The sequence below is a fragment of the Salmo trutta genome, chromosome 20, assembly GCF_901001165.1.
Source record: "Salmo trutta chromosome 20, fSalTru1.1, whole genome shotgun sequence".
Taxonomy (NCBI): domain Eukaryota; kingdom Metazoa; phylum Chordata; class Actinopteri; order Salmoniformes; family Salmonidae; genus Salmo; species Salmo trutta.
In genome coordinates, this window is record NC_042976.1 from 51,788,920 (window position 1) to 51,809,259 (window position 20,340).

At 43.7% G+C, this 20,340-nt stretch overlaps 1 protein-coding gene across 7 annotated transcripts in view; it reads left to right on the forward strand.

Moving 5' to 3' along the window:
- nalcn (sodium leak channel, non-selective) overlaps window positions 1–20,340 on the forward strand; it is a 336,159-nt gene that overhangs the window by 294,685 nt on the left and 21,134 nt on the right. For all 7 annotated transcript variants that reach the window (XM_029703654.1, XM_029703656.1, XM_029703658.1 and 4 more), the window contains 11 exons: window positions 1,000–1,053; window positions 1,768–1,888; window positions 12,330–12,461; window positions 13,642–13,809; window positions 14,483–14,587; window positions 14,862–14,968; window positions 15,124–15,244; window positions 15,500–15,598; window positions 15,866–15,959; window positions 18,648–18,754; window positions 20,135–20,209. In XM_029703654.1, the coding sequence (XP_029559514.1) occupies window positions 1,000–1,053; window positions 1,768–1,888; window positions 12,330–12,461; window positions 13,642–13,809; window positions 14,483–14,587; window positions 14,862–14,968; window positions 15,124–15,244; window positions 15,500–15,598; window positions 15,866–15,959; window positions 18,648–18,754; window positions 20,135–20,209 (1,183 nt within the window). The remainder of the gene's footprint in view (window positions 1–999; window positions 1,054–1,767; window positions 1,889–12,329; window positions 12,462–13,641; window positions 13,810–14,482; window positions 14,588–14,861; window positions 14,969–15,123; window positions 15,245–15,499; window positions 15,599–15,865; window positions 15,960–18,647; window positions 18,755–20,134; window positions 20,210–20,340) is intronic.

Sequence of the window (20,340 nt, forward strand, 5' to 3'; positions counted from 1 at the left end):
CAAAATGTGGGAAAAGTTAAGGGGTTTGAAGACTTTCTGAGTGGTCCTAGAACGGAACCTTTAGGAACACCGAAACGTACCATTGTTTTGTCAGAGGACAAAACATCCACAGAGACGAACTTATATCTTTCTGACAGATAGGATCTAAACTAGGCAAGAACTTGTCTGCATAGACCAATTAGGGTATCCAGTCTCTCCAAAAGAATGTGGTAATCAATGGTATGAAAGTGCCACTAAGGTCTAGGAGCATGAGGACAGACACAGAGCCTTGGTCTGACGCCATTAAAATGGCCTATCTACCCTTACCACTCCAGTATCCCTGCACATGTATCTATGGTCTTGGAGCTGACCCTGTATATAGTTTACTTACTATATACAGTGTTGTGTTCTTTTTATTTATATTTCTTGTACGTTTTTGTTCTACTTTACATTATGTTGTAGTACTACTGATATTGATTACTGCATTGTTGGGAAAGCGTTTGCAAGAAAGGCATTTCACTATACTTGTGCACATGACAAAACAACTTTAAACTTGGGAAGCTATTGAGTCTGTACATAGTAATGAATGGTGTCATGTGATTGATGGCTTTGTCCATTCATATATACATTCATTGCTGTAGACTCATATGGTGTCTAACATCTAAGGGCAAGCCAATCACAGTCAATGACTGCAATAGCATGTTAAACCGTCACAATGTCTTCGGATGAGTTGTAATAAGTTTAGCACTTGTTAAATACAGTTAGGAGGACTTAAATGTCAGCAAAAAATGTAAAAGAGGAGGGGTGCACACCAACCAAGGCAGAAGTTTTCAAGAACAAGGCTCTACCAATGAAAAACATGAATATTTACTATTGCTCAAGGCACTCTATTACTTTGTTAATAGCCATTTATTCTGTGCTGCAATGTAAAGTGCTACCCAAACTGTTTTAGCAACACATGCTATGAAAAAGAAAATATAACCTGTTTTCATGTCTATTTGTTTGTCTATTTTTGTCTAGCTCCAAAACAGATCCTATAACAGGAGCGGTGAACTCCAAATACCACCAGCTTTAGTAAGTCTTCTACTCCCATTGTTGATGGGTAAATATTGCATAATTGGGTTGTTTCTCTTACTCTGTCTTGTTATTTATCTAAAAACAATACAAATCTCTTATGAGGAATGAAGATTGCAAAACTACAAAGTTGTGAAATAGGATTTTAACATTACATAAACTGATTGGAGTTCTGCCCAGGTTCCCAGGCTCCAGCTCTGATTATCAAACAAAGAGATAAATTCATTTCTATCTGGGTGCCAGGGGACTTTCATATAGATCTAGCTGGGATGGTGCTGTAGGGCTGCAGTGCGGTCGGATACATGCGCATGCACGAGCACAAACACACAATGCACGCGTTAGCATACAGACACATAACACAAACTATGCATATGTGCAACAACGCGAACACACACTCAGGCATGCACACTCAATCACAGTCCTTAGATGATCCCACTCATTATGGAGTCTGTGTGTGCAGTTTTATAAGACATATTATTTAATCAGAACTGAAACAAAGTAGCATGGCCCACTTACAACTCACACTGCAGTGATGGGTCTACTAAGGATCTGCATGTGTGTGTTCCTTACTAAACTAGTGTGTGCTTATGCCTGTGTATGTATGTGTGTCTGTGTGTGTTTATGACTGTGTGTGTATGTATGTCTGTGTGTCTGCACACATGTGTACATGCCTGTATGTCTGTGTTTGTGTTGTGTGTGTTCTTTATTCCTCAGTGATCTCCTGGGACTGGTCACCTATCTGGACTGGGTGATGATCGTAGTGACAATCTGCTCCTGTATCTCCATGATGTTTGAGTCTCCTTTCACCAGGGTCATGCATGTACCCACTCTACAGGTAACTGATATACTGTAGCTGCCATCCACTGTGCAACACACACACACTCACTGCATACTGTGTAGACCAGTGGTCACCAACCCTTTCTGAGTCAAGATCAATTTCACAGTCAAAAAGCAAGCCGAGATCTACCCCCCAGAATTATTTTAACCTAATAAAAACGGTTATTTAGGAATGAGATTTGTGCAGTAGGCCTAGCCTGCAAATATTGTTCTTCTCATACCATATTATATTTCAAAGCACCAGCTTTGATAACAAAATAGATCAGTTGGCTTAGCACTTGCGAGGCACAGCTGAGCATAAATTTTAATAATTTGCTAATAATTCGATTTTTTATTTTACTGGACTGATGGTACCTGCATCTAATGGTCATGGTGCTGGGAGCTAAAAAAAAAAACTATGTGAAATCATGACGTCAGTGATCTTCAGGTCAGAAAGTCGGAGCTCTAGAAAGATGCCAGAGTTTCCGACTTAGAATTCCGATTTGGATGACCGTTCAAAACTATTTTTCCCAGTCGGATCTCGTTTTTTACTGAGTTCCTAGTTGTTTTGAACATGGCATTAGTCTCAGCGGAGGGAGAGAGAGAGCAGCAGAGGGTCCGCCTCTCACGGTCCCTGCTCTCGCCTTCCTTCCCTCCGGTGAGACTGACCAGAGACACCGTCTTCTACCTGATGGCGAAACTCGAGTTACGTCTGCCTCATGCACAAATTCATGTTGTTCCTATGACCAAAGAAAGTTAAATATTCCTCGATATTAAAATAAACACGACGAGCTCCTAATAATAAGTTCATTGCAGCTGCAGCACGAGTGGGGAAAAGAGCGTTTTATGTTTTGTAATAGTGTTGAGTAAAAACATTGTTGACAGTGCTGAATAAACTTAGACATGACCTGACTCAGCAGCTCTTTGCTATATTCTATTGTCTCTCTCTGGTCATGGCTGTAGGCACGGTGATTTGAGCTATCCGATTGGCCAGCGCAACAGGCGCAGCTGATTTAGCTACAGATCTCCCGGTCCGCCAGGTAGACGGAGTTTGTCTTTTCAGACAAATTCAATGGTTCAAAATGGGGACACTTTGATGGTGCGCAAGGCATCTGAATCAAGTGCACCTAGCGCCAAGCAAAGAAAGGAGTGCAAGCCTTTATCTTTGGCTGTTTTACAGAAATGTTTGTTGATCAACTAGGAATGCCTTGAAGATCGACCAGTTGGTGACCGCTGGCTAGATGAGAAACATAAGGATGCACAGAAAAACAAACGGATAAATGGATGAGTGGGTTGGAGGAAGGATGGAGGAATGGATTAATGGACATACATGACCGACCGACTTGATTCTGTCTTATGTAGCAAAATTTGAAATTGTGTTTTTTACATTAGATAAAAGTAGAGACTCAGAGCTAGAAAATGGTATATCATACACTACAGTTGAGGAACAATGGGAAAGTCATTCTACTTTGATAGTTGATAAACTTGTAACCTCACTTTTGAGAAAACGGCCCTTGAATGTTTTAGTAAACCTACTGGAGAGCTCTTCTTTGTCTACACCCTTTCAGCATCGTTCACACACTCTTAAGCCCCGCCCATTTCTTTAAGGATTCACAAGTGAGGCCATGTACTTAACAACCAAAGATTTCAAGACTAAAGACTGGTTTATACTACAGGTGTATTCGTAAATTCAATCTGGGGTGCCAGAGTGCGCCCTGGGCGTTCGTAAACTCAGAGCGTTGTCAGATTGCCAGTTCGTAAATTCAGAGCATTTCGCTCTCGGAGCGTTCAGAGAGCACACTGGCAACTCTTGCCGAGGAGTAGGGTTGATCCGAGCGTTCCGACATAACAACAACAGTCAAGCTACCAAGCTAACTGGCTAACATTAACTAGCTTGGTAGCTACTTACAGACACATGAGAGGACAGCTCACTCTGACCATTTTACTCACCCTAGCAGAGCTGGTTAGGCTGTGTTCATGTTATCCAGAGCGTTGGTGGCTGCAACTGAGCTGCTGGCAACAATTTATTACGCTTTTTTTGCTGATGTTTGCTGACACCTGCCATATTCAACGGGTGTTGAGCATTCGTAAATTAGTCAGTTATTCTGCACTCTGGCACACTCAGACGAGAGTGCTCTGAAATCGGAGTAGATAGCCAGAGCGAATTTACCAGCTATGTCTAATGACAGTTGTCGCAGTGAAGGATTACTTTATCCTATCCCAGGTATTCCTTAAAGAGGTGGGGTTTCAGGTGTCTCCGGAAGGTGGTGATTGACTCCGCTGTCCTGGCGTCGTGAGGGAGCTTGTTCCACCATTGGGGTGCCAGAGCAGCGAACAGTTTTGACTGGGCTGAGCGGGAGCTGTGCTTCCTCAGAGGTAGGGAGGCGAGCAGGCCAGAGGTGGATGAACGCAGTGCCCTTGTTTGGGTGTAGGGCCTGATCAGAGCCTGAAGGTACGGAGGTGCCGTTCCCCTCACAGCTCCGTAGGCAAGCACCATGGACTTGTAGCGGATGCGAGCTTCAACTGGAAGCCAGTGGAGAGAGCGGAGGAGCGGGGTGACGTGAGAGAACTTGGGAAGGTTGAACACCAGACGGGCTGCGGCGTTCTGGATGAGTTGTAGGGGTTTAATGGCACAGGCAGGGAGCCCAGCCAACAGCGAGTTGCAGTAATCCAGACGGGAGATGACAAGTGCCTGGACTAGGACCTGCGCCGCTTCCTGTGTGAGGCAGGGTCGTACTCTGCGAATGTTGTAGAGCATGAACCTACAGGATCGGGTCACCGCCTTGATGTTAGTGGAGAACGACAGGGTGTTGTCCAGGATCACGCCAAGGTTCTTAGCACTCTGGGAGGAGGACACAAGGGAGTTGTCAACCGTGATGGCGAGATCATGGAACGGGCAGTCCTTCCCTGGGAGGAGGAGCAGCTCCGTCTTGCCGAGGTTCAGCTTGAGGTGGTGAGCCGTCATCCACACTGATATGTCTGCCAGACATGCAGAGATGCGATTCGCCACCTGGTTATCAGAAGGGGGAAAGGAGAAGATTAATTGTGTGTCGTCTGCGTAGCAATGATAGGAGAGACCATGTGAGGATATGACCGAGCCAAGTGACTTGGTGTATAGTGAGAATAGGAGAGGGCCTAGAACAGAGCCCTGGGGGACACCAGTGGTGAGAGCATGTGGTGCGGAGACAGATTCTCGCCACGCCACCTGGTAGGAGCGACCTGTCAGGTAGGACGCAATCCAAGCGTGGGTGGAGAGAAGGATCTGATGGTTCACGGTATCAAAGGCAGCAGATAGGTCTAGAAGGATGAGAGCAGAGGAGAGAGAGTTAGCTTTAGCAGTGCGGAGAGCCTCCGTGACACAGAGAAGAGCAGTCTCAGTTGAATGCCCAGTCTTGAAACCTGACTGATTAGGATCAAGAAGGTCATTCTGAGAGAGATAGCAGGAGAGCTGGCCAAGGACGGCACGTTCAAGAGTTTTGGAGAGAAAAGAAAGAAGGGATACTGGTCTGTAGTTGTTGATATCGGAGGGATCGAGTGTAGGTTTTTTCAGAAGGGGTGCAACTCTCGCTCTCTTGAAGACGGAAGGGACGTAGCCAGCGGTCAAGGATGAGTTGATGAGCGAGGTGAGGTAGGGGAGAAGGTCTCCGGAAATGGTCTGGAGAAGAGAGGAGGGGATAGGGTCAAGTGGGCAGGTTGTTGGGCGGCCGGCCGTCACGAGACGCGAGATTTCATCTGGAGGGAGGGGAGAAAGAGGTCAAAGCACAGGGTAGGGCAGTGTGAGCAGGACCAGCGGTGTCGTTTGGCTTAGCAAACGAGGATCGGATGTCATCAGCCTTCTTTTCAAAATGGTTGACGAAGTCATCCGCAGAGAGAGAGGAGAGGGGGGAGGGGCAGGAGGATTCAGGAGGGAGGAGAAGGTAGCAAAGAGCTTCCTAGGGTTAGAGGCAGATGCTTGGAATTTAGAGTGGTAGAAAGTGGCTTTAGCAGCAGAGATAGAAGAGGAAAATGTAGAGAGGAGGGCGTGAAAGGATGCCAGGTCCGCAGGGAGGCAAGTTTTCCTCCATTTCCGCTCGGCTGCCCGGAGCCCTGTTCTGTGAGCTCGCAGTGAGTCGTCGAGCCACGGCGCAGGAGTGGAGGACCGAGCCGGCCTGGAGGATAGGGGACAGAGAAAATCGAAGGATCCAGAAAGGGAGGAGAGGAGGGTTGAGGAGGCAGAATCAGGAGATAGGTTGGAGAAGGTTTGAGCAGAGGGAAGAGATGATAGGATGGAAGAGGAGAGAGTAGCGGGAGAGAGAGAGCGAAGGTTGGGACGGCGCAATACCATCCGAGTAGGGGCAGAGTGAGAAGTGTTGGATGAGAGCGAGAGGGAAAAGGATACAAGGTAGTGGTCGGAGACTTGGAGGGGAGTTGCAATGAGATTAGTGGAAGAACAGCATCTAGTAAAGATGAGGTCAAGCGTATTGCCTGCCTTGTGAGTAGGGGGGGAAGGTGAGAGGGTGAGGTCAAAGGAGGAGAGGAGTGGAAAGAAGGAGGCAGAGAGGAATGAGTCAAAGGTAGACGTGGGGAGGTTAAAGTCACCCAGAACTGTGAGAGGTGAGCCATCCTCAGGGAAGGAACTTATCAAGGCATCAAGCTCATTGATGACCTCTCCAAGGGAACCTGGAGGGCGATAAATGATAAGGATGTTAAGCTTGAAAGGGCTGGTAACTGTGACAGCATGGAATTCAAATGAGGAGATAGACAGATGGGTCAGGGGAGAAAGAGAGAATGTCCACTTGGGAGAGATGAGGATTCCAGTGCCACCACCCCGCTGGCTCGATGCTCTAGGGGTATGCAAGAACACGTAGGCAGACGAGGAGAGAGCAGTAGGAGTAGCAGTGTTATCTGTGGTAATCCATGTTTCCGTCAGCGCCAAGAAGTCGAGGGACTGGAGGGTAGCATAGGCTGAGATGAACTCTGCCTTGTTGGCCGCAGACTGGCAGTTCCAGAGGCTGCCGGAGACCTGGAACTCCACGTGGGTCGTGCGCGCTGGGACCACCAGGTTAGAGTGGCAGCGGCCACGCGGTGTGAAGCGTTTGTATGGCCTGTGCAGAGGGGAGAGAACAGGGATAGCCAGACACATAGTTGACAAGCTACAGAAGAGGCTACGCTAATGCAAAGGAGATTGGAATGACAAGTGGACTACACGTCTCGAATATTCAGAAAGTTAAGCTTACGTTGCGAAAATCTTATTGACTAAAATGACGAAAATGCTAGCTAACTAACACAACACTACACTAATCAAGTCGTTCCGTTGTAATGTCATAGTTTCTACAGTGCTGCTAGTCGGTAGAGGTTGGCTATTATACAAAGCAACTTTGTAGCTAGCTAACATAACATAACATAACACTAATCAAGACGTTCCTTTGTAATGTATTTAGTTTCTACAATGCTGCTCGTCGGTAATAGTTGGCTGGGTATGGAACAATGGCGTCGCGGGGGACGGAAATAGCTGGCTAGCTAACCTAGCTTTTACTAAACTACACAATTATCAAGCTATGACAAAGACAGCTATGTAGCTAGCTAACTAACACTACACTAATCAAGTCGTTCCGTTGTAATGTAATAGTTTCTACAGTGCTACTAGTCGGTAGCGGTTGGCTAGCTAGCGGTGTTGACTAGCTAGCAGCCAGCAGTGTTGACTATGTTAGGAGGACGAAAAAATAGCTGGCCTCGATAATTACTCTAATTACTCTAAACTACACAATTATCTTTGATAGCTAAGAAAAAATTGTTCAGATCAAACAAACCAAACCGTTGTAATGTAAAGAAGTGTAATATTACCTGTGGAGCGAAGCGAAGTGCGACTGCTCGCTCCGGACCGGAAGTTGTACCAAGTTCAATGTTAGCTAGCTAACATTAGGCAATAACTAGCAATGCAAATGGCTCTGAGTTAGGAATAATATTATTATGGTATGGGCATGCATAAGCAATGGACAGCGAACACAATTACATTTTATCGATGGCAATTTGAATGCACAGAGATACCGTGACGATCCTGAGGCCCATTATTCCAGTTCACTCCAATATCTAACAACTTCACACAGCCATTGAAAAGGAGTAGGACAACATTCCACAGGCCACAATCAACAGATTGATTAACTCTATGTGAAAGAGATGTGTCGCGCTGCAAGAATAAAATGGTGGTCACACCAGATACTGACTGGTTTTCTTATCCATGCCTAGGGCTGTGGCAATCATGAAATTTTGTCAATCGGTGATTGTGAAGCAAATAACTGCCGGTCTCATGGTAATTTACCGTAAGTTAACATAAACACATTTAGCATCTCCTGGCTTCCACGCATTCCCTACAAGCCATTCATACAGACCTTTGGAACATCTAAATTGTAAAAAGTCAAAAAAATCCATGTAATACAGCCTACACCATCCCAATAAATACATAAGGTATTTAGACAGGTCTAAAGAAACATGATATGAAGAAAATGTAGTCTATTTAAGAAGAACAGAATAACATACTCTGAGTTGTACTTAGGTTAGGCCCCGATCTGGCTATGCCATGTGGATGTGGGCTACACTAGTTCATTTAGTAGACAAGATTTGCTTAGAATTCCATGGCATTATTTTATATTATTTTATAGTATGAAGAATGCAATTGAACATAGATGAATAAAATAGAAAGGATATTTTCTCCAAACGATTTGAGGGAGTGCGCACATGCAGCTATTGTGTGTTGAGCTGTTAACAAAGAAACAGCCACTCCTATATGCTTAATTTAGAGTTATTTATGTAACTTTAGTCGTGATACAAATGTTGGGCTATATGTTTAGATTTTTATTACATTCTAAGGCTGCATGATGCGAGTCTAATGATGATTTGAAAAAAGCATGAAAGGCATGAGCTCTGCATAGTTTTTTTGCGCAGGCTGCAGCTGTACACACTTCATCAGTCTCTCATTCACAATTTGACAATCACTTGATAATGCCTCAAATTCCCCGGCTGCACCCCCTTTGTGTGGCCGTAATGCCCCCTAAAAAAATCCATGCCTTTGCGGGCAGTGGCCATTGTGCCCTTGGGCTGAATGTAATAATTATAATTCTCTTCACCCGGCTGCCTGCCGAAGCACTTCTCACTCACATGGCTCTCTGTCACATGATCGGGTCTTTCTCACAGGCTACAAGTGAAGACAGACACATTGGGGACGCAATTGCGCATGTCCTTATCCAATTCCAAGGCGCATATTGAAGATATTGGAAGAACTGTCCACATTTACTTTTTGTCAGCCAACAAGGTGAGTAGGCCTAATGAACAGCAAAAGCACTGGCCTATGTCAATCTACTAGTACAAAAGTTGACCTTTTCTATTCTGTGCGAGAAATGAATATTCCAAACATAGTCTGGGACAGTTGTGGGATGCAATAGATCTCTATTTAATACAAAGCGTAAAAAAAAACTGTTTTAAGAAATGAGTCTAATGCAACAGAAGACAAAGTTTAGCTTAAAATGTAGATAAACTGTTAATGCTATTTCTTCACATTATAAGCGCAGCAATGCACATACGCCAGTAGGCTATAAGCACGTATGTTCCTTTAGCAGGAAAACACCAATCTCAAAAGTAACAACAAATGTGATTATGCATGAAATGCTTTTTTTATGAAGGTGCATTTTTATGGTAAGAATAATCTTCCCAAAACTTGAAACTCACGCACTGTGTAGGTATGCCAGTTAGGCCCCTACACCCGTTGTAAAGCAGATTTAAGGTGCTTAATTTTAACAAGTTATTTGGCCACTTTAGTTGTGATACAAACCTTATCAAAACATATAGGCCTATGGGCTAGGCTACATGAGGTGTACGACTATGATTTGAAAAAGTTGCAAAAAAGGTAATGCGCTGTTTCTTGCCTTAAGCTGGCATCATTCACAAGTGATAATATATAATTCACAATTGATAGGCTAATATTGTCACCCGTCACACTGTTCTTGATTTAATCTTGTCTTTACATATACAGTACTAGTCAACTGTTTGGACACACCCACTAATTTTCACTATTTTCTACATTGTAGAATAATAGTGAAGACATCAAAACTATGAAATAACACATGGAAACGTGGTAGCCAAAAAAAGTGTTAAACAAATCAAAATATATTTTATATTTGAGATTCTTCAAAGTAGCCACCCTTTGCCTTGATGACAGCTCTTGGCATTCTCTCAACGAAATTCATGAGGTTGCATTTCAATAAAAAGTTGTGCCTTGTTAAAAATTAATTTGTGGAATTTATTTCCTTCTTAATTATTTGAGCCAATCAGTTGTGTTGTGACAAGGTAGGGGTGGTATACAGAAGATAGCCCTATTTGGTAAAAGACCAAGACCATATTATGGCAAGAACAGCTCAAATAAGCAAAGAGAAACAACAGTCCATCATTACTTTAAGATATAAAGGTCAGTCAATACAGAACATTTTAAGAACTTTTAAAGTTTCTTAAAGTGCAGTCGCAAAAACCACCAAGCGCTATGATGAAACTGGCTCTCATTAGGACCGCTGTAACGTGTGCGCTGAGAGTCGGGAAGCAAGTTCAGGGAGTGAATCATTCCATAAATAAATGAAAACATAATACAAAACAAGACACACGAACAACGCACAGACATGAAACTGAAACAGAAACAATGACGCCTGGGGAAGGAACCAAAGGGAGTGACATATATAGGGCAGGTAATCAAGGAGGTGATGGAGTCCAGGTGAGTGTCATAATGCGTTGTGCGCATAACGATGGCGACAGGTGTGCGCCATAACGAGCAGCCTGTTGACCTAGAGGCCGGAGAAGGAGCACACCTGACAACCGCCACAGGAATGGAAGACCCAGAGTTACCTCTGCTGCAGAGGATAAGTTCATTAGAGTTAACTGCACCTCAGATTGCAGCCCAAATAAATGCTTCAAAGAGTTCAAGTAACATGAACTGTTCAGAGGAGACTACGTGAATCAGGCCTTCATGGTCTAATTGCTGCAAAGAAACCACTACTAAAGGACACCAATAATAAGAAGAGACTTGCTTGGGCCAAGAAACACGAGCAAAGGACATTAGACCGGTGGAAATTTGCCCTTTAGTCTGATGAGTCTGAGATTTTTGGTTGCATCAGCAGTGTCTTTGTGAGACGCAGAGTAGGTGAACAGATGATCTCTGCATGTGTAGTCCCACCGTGAAGCACGGAGGAGGAGGTGTGATGGTGTGGGGGGTGCTTTGCTGGTGACACTGTCAGTAATTTATTTAGAATTCAAGGCACACTTAACCAGCATGGCTACCACAGCATTTTGCAGTGATACGCCATCCCCATCTGGTTTGAGCTTAGTGGGACTATCATTTGTTTTCAACAGGACAATCCCCCAACACACCTCCAGGCTGTGTAAGGGCTATTTGATCAAGAAGGAGAGTGATGGAGTGCTGCATCAGCTGGCCTGGCCTCCATGATGACCAGATCTCAACCCAATTGAGATGGTTTGGGATGAGTCAGACCGCAGAGTGAAGGAAAAGCAGCCAACAAGTGCTCAGCATATGTGGGAACTCCTTCAAGACTTTTGGAAAAGTATTCCAGTTGAAGCTGGTTGAGAGAATGCCAAGAGTGTCCAAATTATTTAAATTTTTTTATTAAAATGTTTATTTAACCTTTATTTAACTAGGCAAGTGTAACTGGGCATGTTATCAAGGCAAAGGGTGGCTACTTTGAAGAATCTAAAATATAAAATAGATATAGATTTGTTTAAAAAAAAATTGGTTAATATATGATTCTGTATGTTTTTTTTTTTGTTACATAGTTTTGATGTCTTCACTATTATTCTACAATGTAGAAAATAGTAAAAATAAAGAATATCCCTTGAATGGGTAGGTGTGTCCAAACTTTTGACTGGTACTGTACTACATAATATATGTGTGAAATTTGTTTTGATTTAGAATGGACCATTATCATGCACCTGTCTCGAAACAGAGGCAGCGGAAAGAAATACATGTCATCAATGCACTTAAATAGCGAATGGAGGACTCTTTTCCCGTGGTTAATTTTTCATTCATATATTTAAACTGACTGATTTCTTTATGTGAACAGTAACTCAGTAAAATATTTTCAATTGTTGCATGTTGCATTTATATTATTGTTCAGTAGATACAACTTATTGTACAGAGTTACATACTGTGCAACTTTGTTGTGCTGCTAACTTGGACCAGGTCCAAGAGATGATGGTCTACACACTAAAAGGGTTCTTTGGCTGGGCCCATAGAAGAACCCTTTTTGATTTGTAGACCCCTTTTGGGTTCCATGTACCTGCAACCAAAAAGGATTATTCAAAGGGTTCTCTGATGGGGATTTTATAGTGTAGAGATGATGAGGACAAGGCTTCAACCTGAATACATAAAGGTTGAATTAATAAATAAATAAAATATTTATTGGAGCTTAATGTCTGGTGTGTTTCAGATAGGAGAGTATGTCTTTGTCATCTTCATGAGTATCGAGCTGAACCTGAAGATCATGGCGGACGGCCTGTTCTTTACTCCCACAGCCGTCATCAGAGACTTTGGAGGAGTCATGGACATCTTCATCTACCTCGTAAGTTCATGGATTTGGATTCATATAGCACTTTTTTCTGATAATCAAAGAACTTTACATTGTATGTGGGAAACTCACCTCATCCACCACCAATATATAGCACCCACCTGGGTGATGCCACGGCAGCCATTTTGCGCCAGAAAGCTCACAACGCATCAGGTATCACAATATGTAATTGCAACCAGTTTTGCCTGCTTAGGGGAAATGTTGCAAAGGGAGATTCTTACAGAATGTTTTTGATATATACCTAAAGAGAGCAAGGTCTCTGACTGGCTTTCCAAGTAAAGTATATTCCTCTGGAATACACCTTGATGTTTCTAGACCCCTTTTCTCGCTCTCTGTCTCCTATAAAGGGTATTCCATGTGACTTTGGAGTGGACATAATATGCCTTTTGTTAGAATAATGAAAAGATAAATTCTTCATGTGAGAATAAGCAGACTCTGTTTGATTAACACTATTGCTAATGAGTTCGGGAAGATGACGCAGTGAAACTTTTGAAGATAGCTTTTTAATGACTGACTATCAACTTAATTTCGTCGGGATGCGTCAATCATAATTTATTTTCTTGTTTATTGCGAGCTGTTTGTTTTTTTAGGCCGTCTTTCAAAACAACTCTTCCCTTTCTTGTTTGGGAATATAATTTGCATATAGATGATATAATTGGATGAGAGACGGGAGAGAATTGAATTGTAATAGCTCTGACAGGCACACTCCACACAGACAGTGGTCCAGTAATACCTTACCATTACTTATGGGGGGGGGGCTCACCTCGCTGCCTGCCTAGCTCTGTTGCCTCCTCCTACCTAAATGAGTTTTGTTCTATAGGTGTCAATTGACAATGTTACTGCCAGAGGGCCTGTGGGATGGTGTAGGGAACATTTGTGGTGTTATATGAGTGTGTTCTTAGCTTTGTTTAGCATGCAAAGGGCAACGCAGAGTGTCCGATGGGCTTTGTCATTTTACTGTTTGATTAGAAAGGTCAGGTCAGGACCTGAGTTTCTAATGACATCCCTCCCTCCCCACCATCTCCTTCCCTCTTCCTCCTTCTCCCACTCCCTCTCTCTCTCTCCCCCTTTCTCATTCTCTCCATCTTCCTTTCCCTCTCTCTACCTCTCCTTCTCATCTTCCTCCCCCCTTTCCCTCTCCCTCCCTCTCCCTTCCTTTCTTTCTCTCTTCCAGTGTAGTCTGATCTTCCTGTGTTGGCTGCCTCCTAACGTGCCTCCGGAGTCTGGGGCTCAGCTGTTGATGATGCTGAGGTGTCTTCGCCCCCTACGTATCTTTAAACTGGTGCCCCAGATGAGGAAGGTGGTGCGGGAGGTCATCAAGGGCTTCAAGGAGATTTTCCTGGTTAGTGGTGGTCACACAAGCACACACACACTGTGTGCAAACTTGCACTTGTAGATACACGCACTAAGAGACACATACACAGGCTTGTAAGCATACACATACTCAGACAGATAGACAGACATGCACATGAATACACAATTACATGCGCAATGAGCAACATTCTTACTTGAGCTCCACCTGCTTAACTCAAGTTTCCATTGACATCAATGAATGATTTATGCTATAGTCTGAGTGGTCTGCGCTCATCTCAACTCTGGATCAGGCCCATTGTGGACAGTTGAACCACACTTAGTAAAAACACTCACATACACTTTCACCTTACATGTATACACAGTGGATACATTTTGGACCAAACTCTGGAGCTAAGCCTGATTGTGAAATGCACCATGTGAGACACACAGACATGAAGTGATTATTTTGACAAAGTTTGACCTAACTTTGTACAGTTGATTACTGTAAGATGCTGAGTGTGAGGTTTCCCCTGCCCTCTGTGTTCTCTCACACCCTACAGATCTGCCTAGCAGCCCAGAAGCTATTTGACTGCGTGGGAAAGCCCTGGCTGTCTATAACCCCTCTATTGATCAAACACACACACGAAAATATGCACACACACCCACACTCACAGGTTTCCATTCTTCCCTTTTACTTGAATGTGTCTGTGTGTGTGTTATAGGTCTCCATCCTGCTCCTGACACTAATGCTGGTGTTTGCAAGCTTTGGCGTCCAGCTCTTTGCTGGAAAACTAGCCAAGTGCAATGACCCCCACGTATTCCTTCGGGTACGGCCAAGATATTTATAAAATTGATTTTCCAAACCTAGAAGAGCGGATATTTCCATTCAAAGCAATGGCCATATTGGGTGTACTATTTGAAATGATGGATTCATAAAAAAAGTGTTGTAATGTAGTTATTTGATATTGATTAAACCAGAAAATCTGATTTAAATCAGAACATTATGTCATTATGACATCTCGTACCTTCTACTGTATGTCCATTCTACCCATTCAATTTGCATGGTGTAGTGACATCTCTGTGCTCTCTGGTTGTTTGTAGGAGGACTGCCATGGAATCTTCCGGATCAACGTGAGTGTGTCTAAAAACCTCAATCTCAAACTAAGACCAGGAGAGAAGAAGCCTGGCTTCTGGGTGCCAAGAGTGTGGTGAGTGATTAGGATTGGCTGAAACATATATAGTGCTGGGCTGGCACTAAACCTTGCACACACTGTAGCCCTCCAGGACCATGAGTAATGATGGTGTCAAGTATAGTTCTACTCACTGCATAAAGTATGTTTTAATTATAATACATTTTTTTCAGGGCCAACCCTCGCAACTTTAATTTTGACAATGTGGGTAATGCCATGCTGGCTTTGTTTGAGGTCCTGTCACTCAAAGGCTGGGTGGAGGTCCGTGATGTCATCATTCACCGCGTTGGACCGGTACACACCTTTACTGTCTCTTTGCCTCTCTCTCTCTCTCTCTCTCTCTCTCTCTCTCTGTATCTCTGACTTTGTCTCTCTCCTTATTTTCTCTCTCTCTCTTTCCTCTCTTTCTTCTCTCTCTCTCTCTCTCGCTTTCTTCCCCTCTTCCTCTCTCTTTTCCTCTCTCTCTCTCTTCCCCTCTCTGGTTGATGATAATACTGGATCCTACATACATTGTAAGAAGTAATGACACACCTTTGTCTCTCCCTGCAGATCCATGGTATCTACATCCACGTGTTTGTCTTTCTGGGCTGTATGATTGGACTCACTCTGTTTGTCGGAGTGGTCATTGCTAACTTCAATGAGAACAAGGTAAGAGTTCCAAAACAATCCTTCAAACAAGAATTTGTTTCAGATTGTGCGTTTTTCCCAGTTTCAACAAAGTTGAACACAATCATGTACTGGCATGGCGTAGCTGGAGACTGTACACCTCGAATACTGACTTGTATCATGGGTGACCTGCCTTGTACACCTCCCTGACAATAATGATTAGTATTCCTCTCAAATTGATTCATAAAGCCTTTATAACGCCGTCATAAGACCTGTGCTGGGGCCTGTGTGTGTATTTTTCCTCCCCAGGGTACTGCTCTGCTGACAGTGGACCAGAGGAGGTGGGAGGACCTGAAGAGTCGACTGAAGATTGCCCAGCCTCTCCACCTCCCCCCACGCCCAGGTGTGTGTGTGTGAGAGAGAGAATAAATAAAATGTCTGTTTCTCTCTCTCTTCTCTTCTATTTTTTCTTCTCATATCTCTCTCTGTCTAGTGTGTCCTAATAAGCTCTCTGTCTCCTCTGATCAGCGACTGAGTTTTAAATCACTGACTCTCTAGTGACATTAAAATGCTCAGAACTCATCCACTAACTCACCCCCTGTGATAGAGTACAGCTTATACACTATTTCATTACGCAAAGACTAATTGAGTCCACACACACACACACACACACACACACACACACACACACACACAGAGAATTAACTGTTTTCAACAAGAGTATAAGTTATAATAATGATCGATCGCTTCTACTGATCTAATTGAGCGTCACAGCTCAGCTCTTTGCTTAGGTCACTTCCTTTTGACACAAACATATCCTCTACCCAGTTACATCATACCAAATTCAGCATGGTAATACACAGACTGATCTACACAGCTTGTTATGCTGTTTTAACTGCAGAGGTGTATATATGAAGGAGTGAGAACAAGAAGAACAGTGGAATTAAAGGAGAAGTGCATGGGAATCAGTGTAGGGAATAGGCACCACATAGCCAGTTAGTATAGAGCAAAGAGAAAATCAATGGTTCAGTCTTAGTCAGCGGCTCTGCTGGGTAGAACTGTGTTAATCTCCACTCTGATCCACATCCAAAAACCTTAGGCTCTGGCCTGACTCACTCACACACACTTATTCACAATGTGCGGCTCAACCCAGTGTTAGGGAGCTGAGGGAGGCTTGCTTGGCCAAATCGTTTCCGGTTCCTCCTCTCTATTCAGAAGTGTCTGCATTCTGCAAACTCAGCATTGCGGTAGAGAGGCAGCTGATCAATCTTGCTGTTAAAATCTATTGGTTGATTGAGATGCTGGGTTATACTGGGCTGGGGATGGGCTAACATTGGCTGAGGCTGCAGAATAAGGGCTGGGCTAGTGTTTTCTGGGTCTGAGCTAGTGTTTACTGTGGCTGGGGCTAGTGTTTACTGGTGCTGGACTAGTGTTTACTGGGGCTGGGCTAGCATTTACTGGGTCTGGTTCTGGGCTAGCGTTTACTGGGTCTGGGGCTAGGCTAGTGTTTACTGGGTCTGGGGCTGGGCTAGTGTTTACTGGGCCTGGGCTAGTGTTTACTGGGGTTTGGGCTGAGCTAGTGTTTACTTGGGCTGAGCTAGTGTTTACTTGGGCTGGGCTAGTGTTTACTGGGGCTGGGCTAGTGTTTACTGGGGCTTGGGCTGAGCTAGTGTTAGCTGAGGTATACAGTACATACAGGTCTCATTTTGCCTACCTGGTACTCACATCCACCTGTTATGAATGACCTTTCATTAGTTATATACAGCATAGAAAGAGATGATGAGGCTGCTCTTAAAGCAATGATGAGGCTAACATGCTTGTCCTGCTAACTCAGGAGACTATGAGCAGTAACACATGAAGTATTAACAATGATTTACAGTAGGATTTTTTCCCCTATGTTATTTGGTGCCAATGTTTCAAAGTCAAGCATATGAGCAGGGACCAGGCATCAATAAATAATATATATGTTTTATTATTTTATATATACAGTATAATCATCAGATGAGGGGAGGAGATGATGTAGGGGTCCACGTTGGTAACTGGGGGGCCCTGCCTTGGTTGGGTAACTGATTAATATATATTTTTTTATAAAGTACATAATAAATGAATGTTACTACGCCAGTAACATCATTATTATTTATTTTAATATAGTATTTAATGTTGTTATTTCTTTTAATATTTTTTATCCAACCACAGGAGCCCGCTCTCACTGTTAAAACATGTGTGGAAGTCCTAAAAACGCCTTTGCTCAACTGTAGCCTATGCCACATCACAAATGTTATTATGGCTCTATTAGAAAGGGGATTTTTCTTCAACAGAAAATTCACCACACATCAAATTGCGTCTTGGTGCACGGATTTGTTTACAAAAATGATGGTGTGCCGGGAAGGGGCCTATGATTTCTTTATCTGGCCCTGAATATGAGACTCATATTTTTAAATTAACTAAAATAAGACTCTACTGACAAGCTGTAGATCGTATTCCAAGAAGATTGGAAATATTTTTTTCCACTGCAGCCCATAATCCGATTATTATTGCTGGCTGTAAAAGTTGATAATTCGTCGGTCGTAGGATGTTATTTACGATACTGGATAGAAAAAATGGGTAATGTAAGGAGGACATAATCTGACACACACTGACTCGCACATCGAGAAATACTGACCTGTTTGTGTGCCAGCAACTTTATAGTCCAACATAAACATAGGCAGTCTGTCTGATTTCTGTTTTCTCAAACTAATTGTATCAGTGAAATGGCTGGGGGTACTTGGGTTCTGCAGGGCACAATGTTGTGGAATGTTGAGATAGAAATACATACTGTGGAGTAAATATGCTTCTCTGACATAGAATAAGGAAGCATGTCAGTTTTATTCATGACATGTCTATCTGCAATGTTCCATGTTTGCTTACTGAATGTGGCTCAGGTCTAGAAAACATTCAGTTGTACAGCTATAGTATGAGCTCTATCTATAGTGGAAAGCATCATAATCATCTCCTAAGGAAAGGTGATGAGGAAAGGATTTAGGCTATTGGGATTCACCCTGCTGGTTGGGTCTGGTCTGGTGTTGATCCTCACTCCTCTCTCCCCCGACAGAGAATGCAGGGTTCCGTGCCAAGATGTATGACATCACTCAGCACCCCTTCTTCAAACGGGGTATCGCTGTGCTGGTTTTGGCCCAGTCAGTGCTGCTGTCTGTCAAGGTGAGGCTGTCTGATGTAGACGTTCATTTTCTATCTGCTTGTGATGTGCTGCTCAGCTATTTTCTTACCTACAGTACACCCATCCGCAATTTCACAGAATTGGCCCGGACCGCTCGGCCCGATGTAATACAGTGAAAATCAAGGTTGCAATCAATTCAATTTGAAGTCAGTCAATTCAAGAAGTAAACTGACATTTTTAATCAATAACTTACAAAAGGGTGTCTACACTGAGTGTACAAAACATTAGGAACACCTGCTCTTTCCATGATATAGACTGATCAGGTGAATCCAGGTGAAAGATATGATCCCTTATTGATGTCACTTATCAAATCCACTTCAATCAGTGTAGATGAAGAGGAGGAGACAGGTTACATTTTTAAGCATTGAGACATGGATTGTATATGTGTGCCATTTAGAGGGTGAATGGGCAAGACAAAATATTTAACTGCCTTTGAACGTGGTATGGTATTTGGTGCCAGGCACACCGGTTTACATCAAGAACTGCAATGGTCTAAGGCACTGCATCGCAGTGCTAGCTGTGCCACTAGAGATTCTGGGTTCGAGTCCAGGCTCTGTCACAGCCGGCCGCGACCGGGAGGCTCATGGGGTGGCGCACAATTGGCCCAGTGTCGTCCGGGTTAGGGAGGGTTTGGCTGGCAGGGATGTCCTTGTCTCATTGCGCGCTAGCGACTCCTGTGGCGGGCCAGGCGCAGTGCACGCTGATACGGTCACCAGGTGTACGGTGTTTCCTCCCACACATTGGTGCGGCTGTCTTCCGGGTTAAGCGGGCATTGTGTCAAGAAGCAGTGCGGCTTGGTTGGGTTGTGTTTCGGACGACGCATGGCTCTCGACCTTCGCCTCTCCCGAGTCCGTATGGGAGTTGCAGCGATCAGACCAGCCTGTAACTACTACCAATTGGATACCACAAAATTGGGGAGAAAAATACAACAACAAAAAAACTAGCAAAAAAGAACTGCAATGCTGTTGGGTTTTTCACACTCAACAGTTTCCTGTGTGTATCAAGAATGGTCCACCACCCAAAGGACATCCAGCCATCTTGACACAATTGTAGGAAGCATTGGTCAACATGGGCCAGCATCCCTGTGGAGTGCTTTCAACACCTTGTAGAGTCCATGCCCTGACTAATTGAGGCTGTTCCGAGGGCAAAAGGGGGCGCATCTCAATATTAGGAAGGTGTTCCTAATGTTTTGTACACTCAGTCTATTTTAAGTGACACTAGCCTCAATAAACGCTACGAATTTCAACCCGTGCATCACTACATATACTATCAATTAAAATGAGCTTATTAAAGAGGGAGATTTAAGAGTGGTGCTGGATTGTACTGAACATCAGCTTTTATGTGAAATGTGTGTGTTTCAGTGGGACGTAGATGACCCAGTAACAATGCCACTTGCTACCATGTCAGTGGTCTTCACCATTATCTTTGTGTTAGAGGTAAGAGTCTGGGTGCATGTCAATGGGAAATTTGCATGGAATACTATGCACATGGATCTCAAGGCAGGATTGCCCTGTGTGACAAAGGTACAGTATTATAAAAGCAATGTGACTATAATGCGAATGGATTT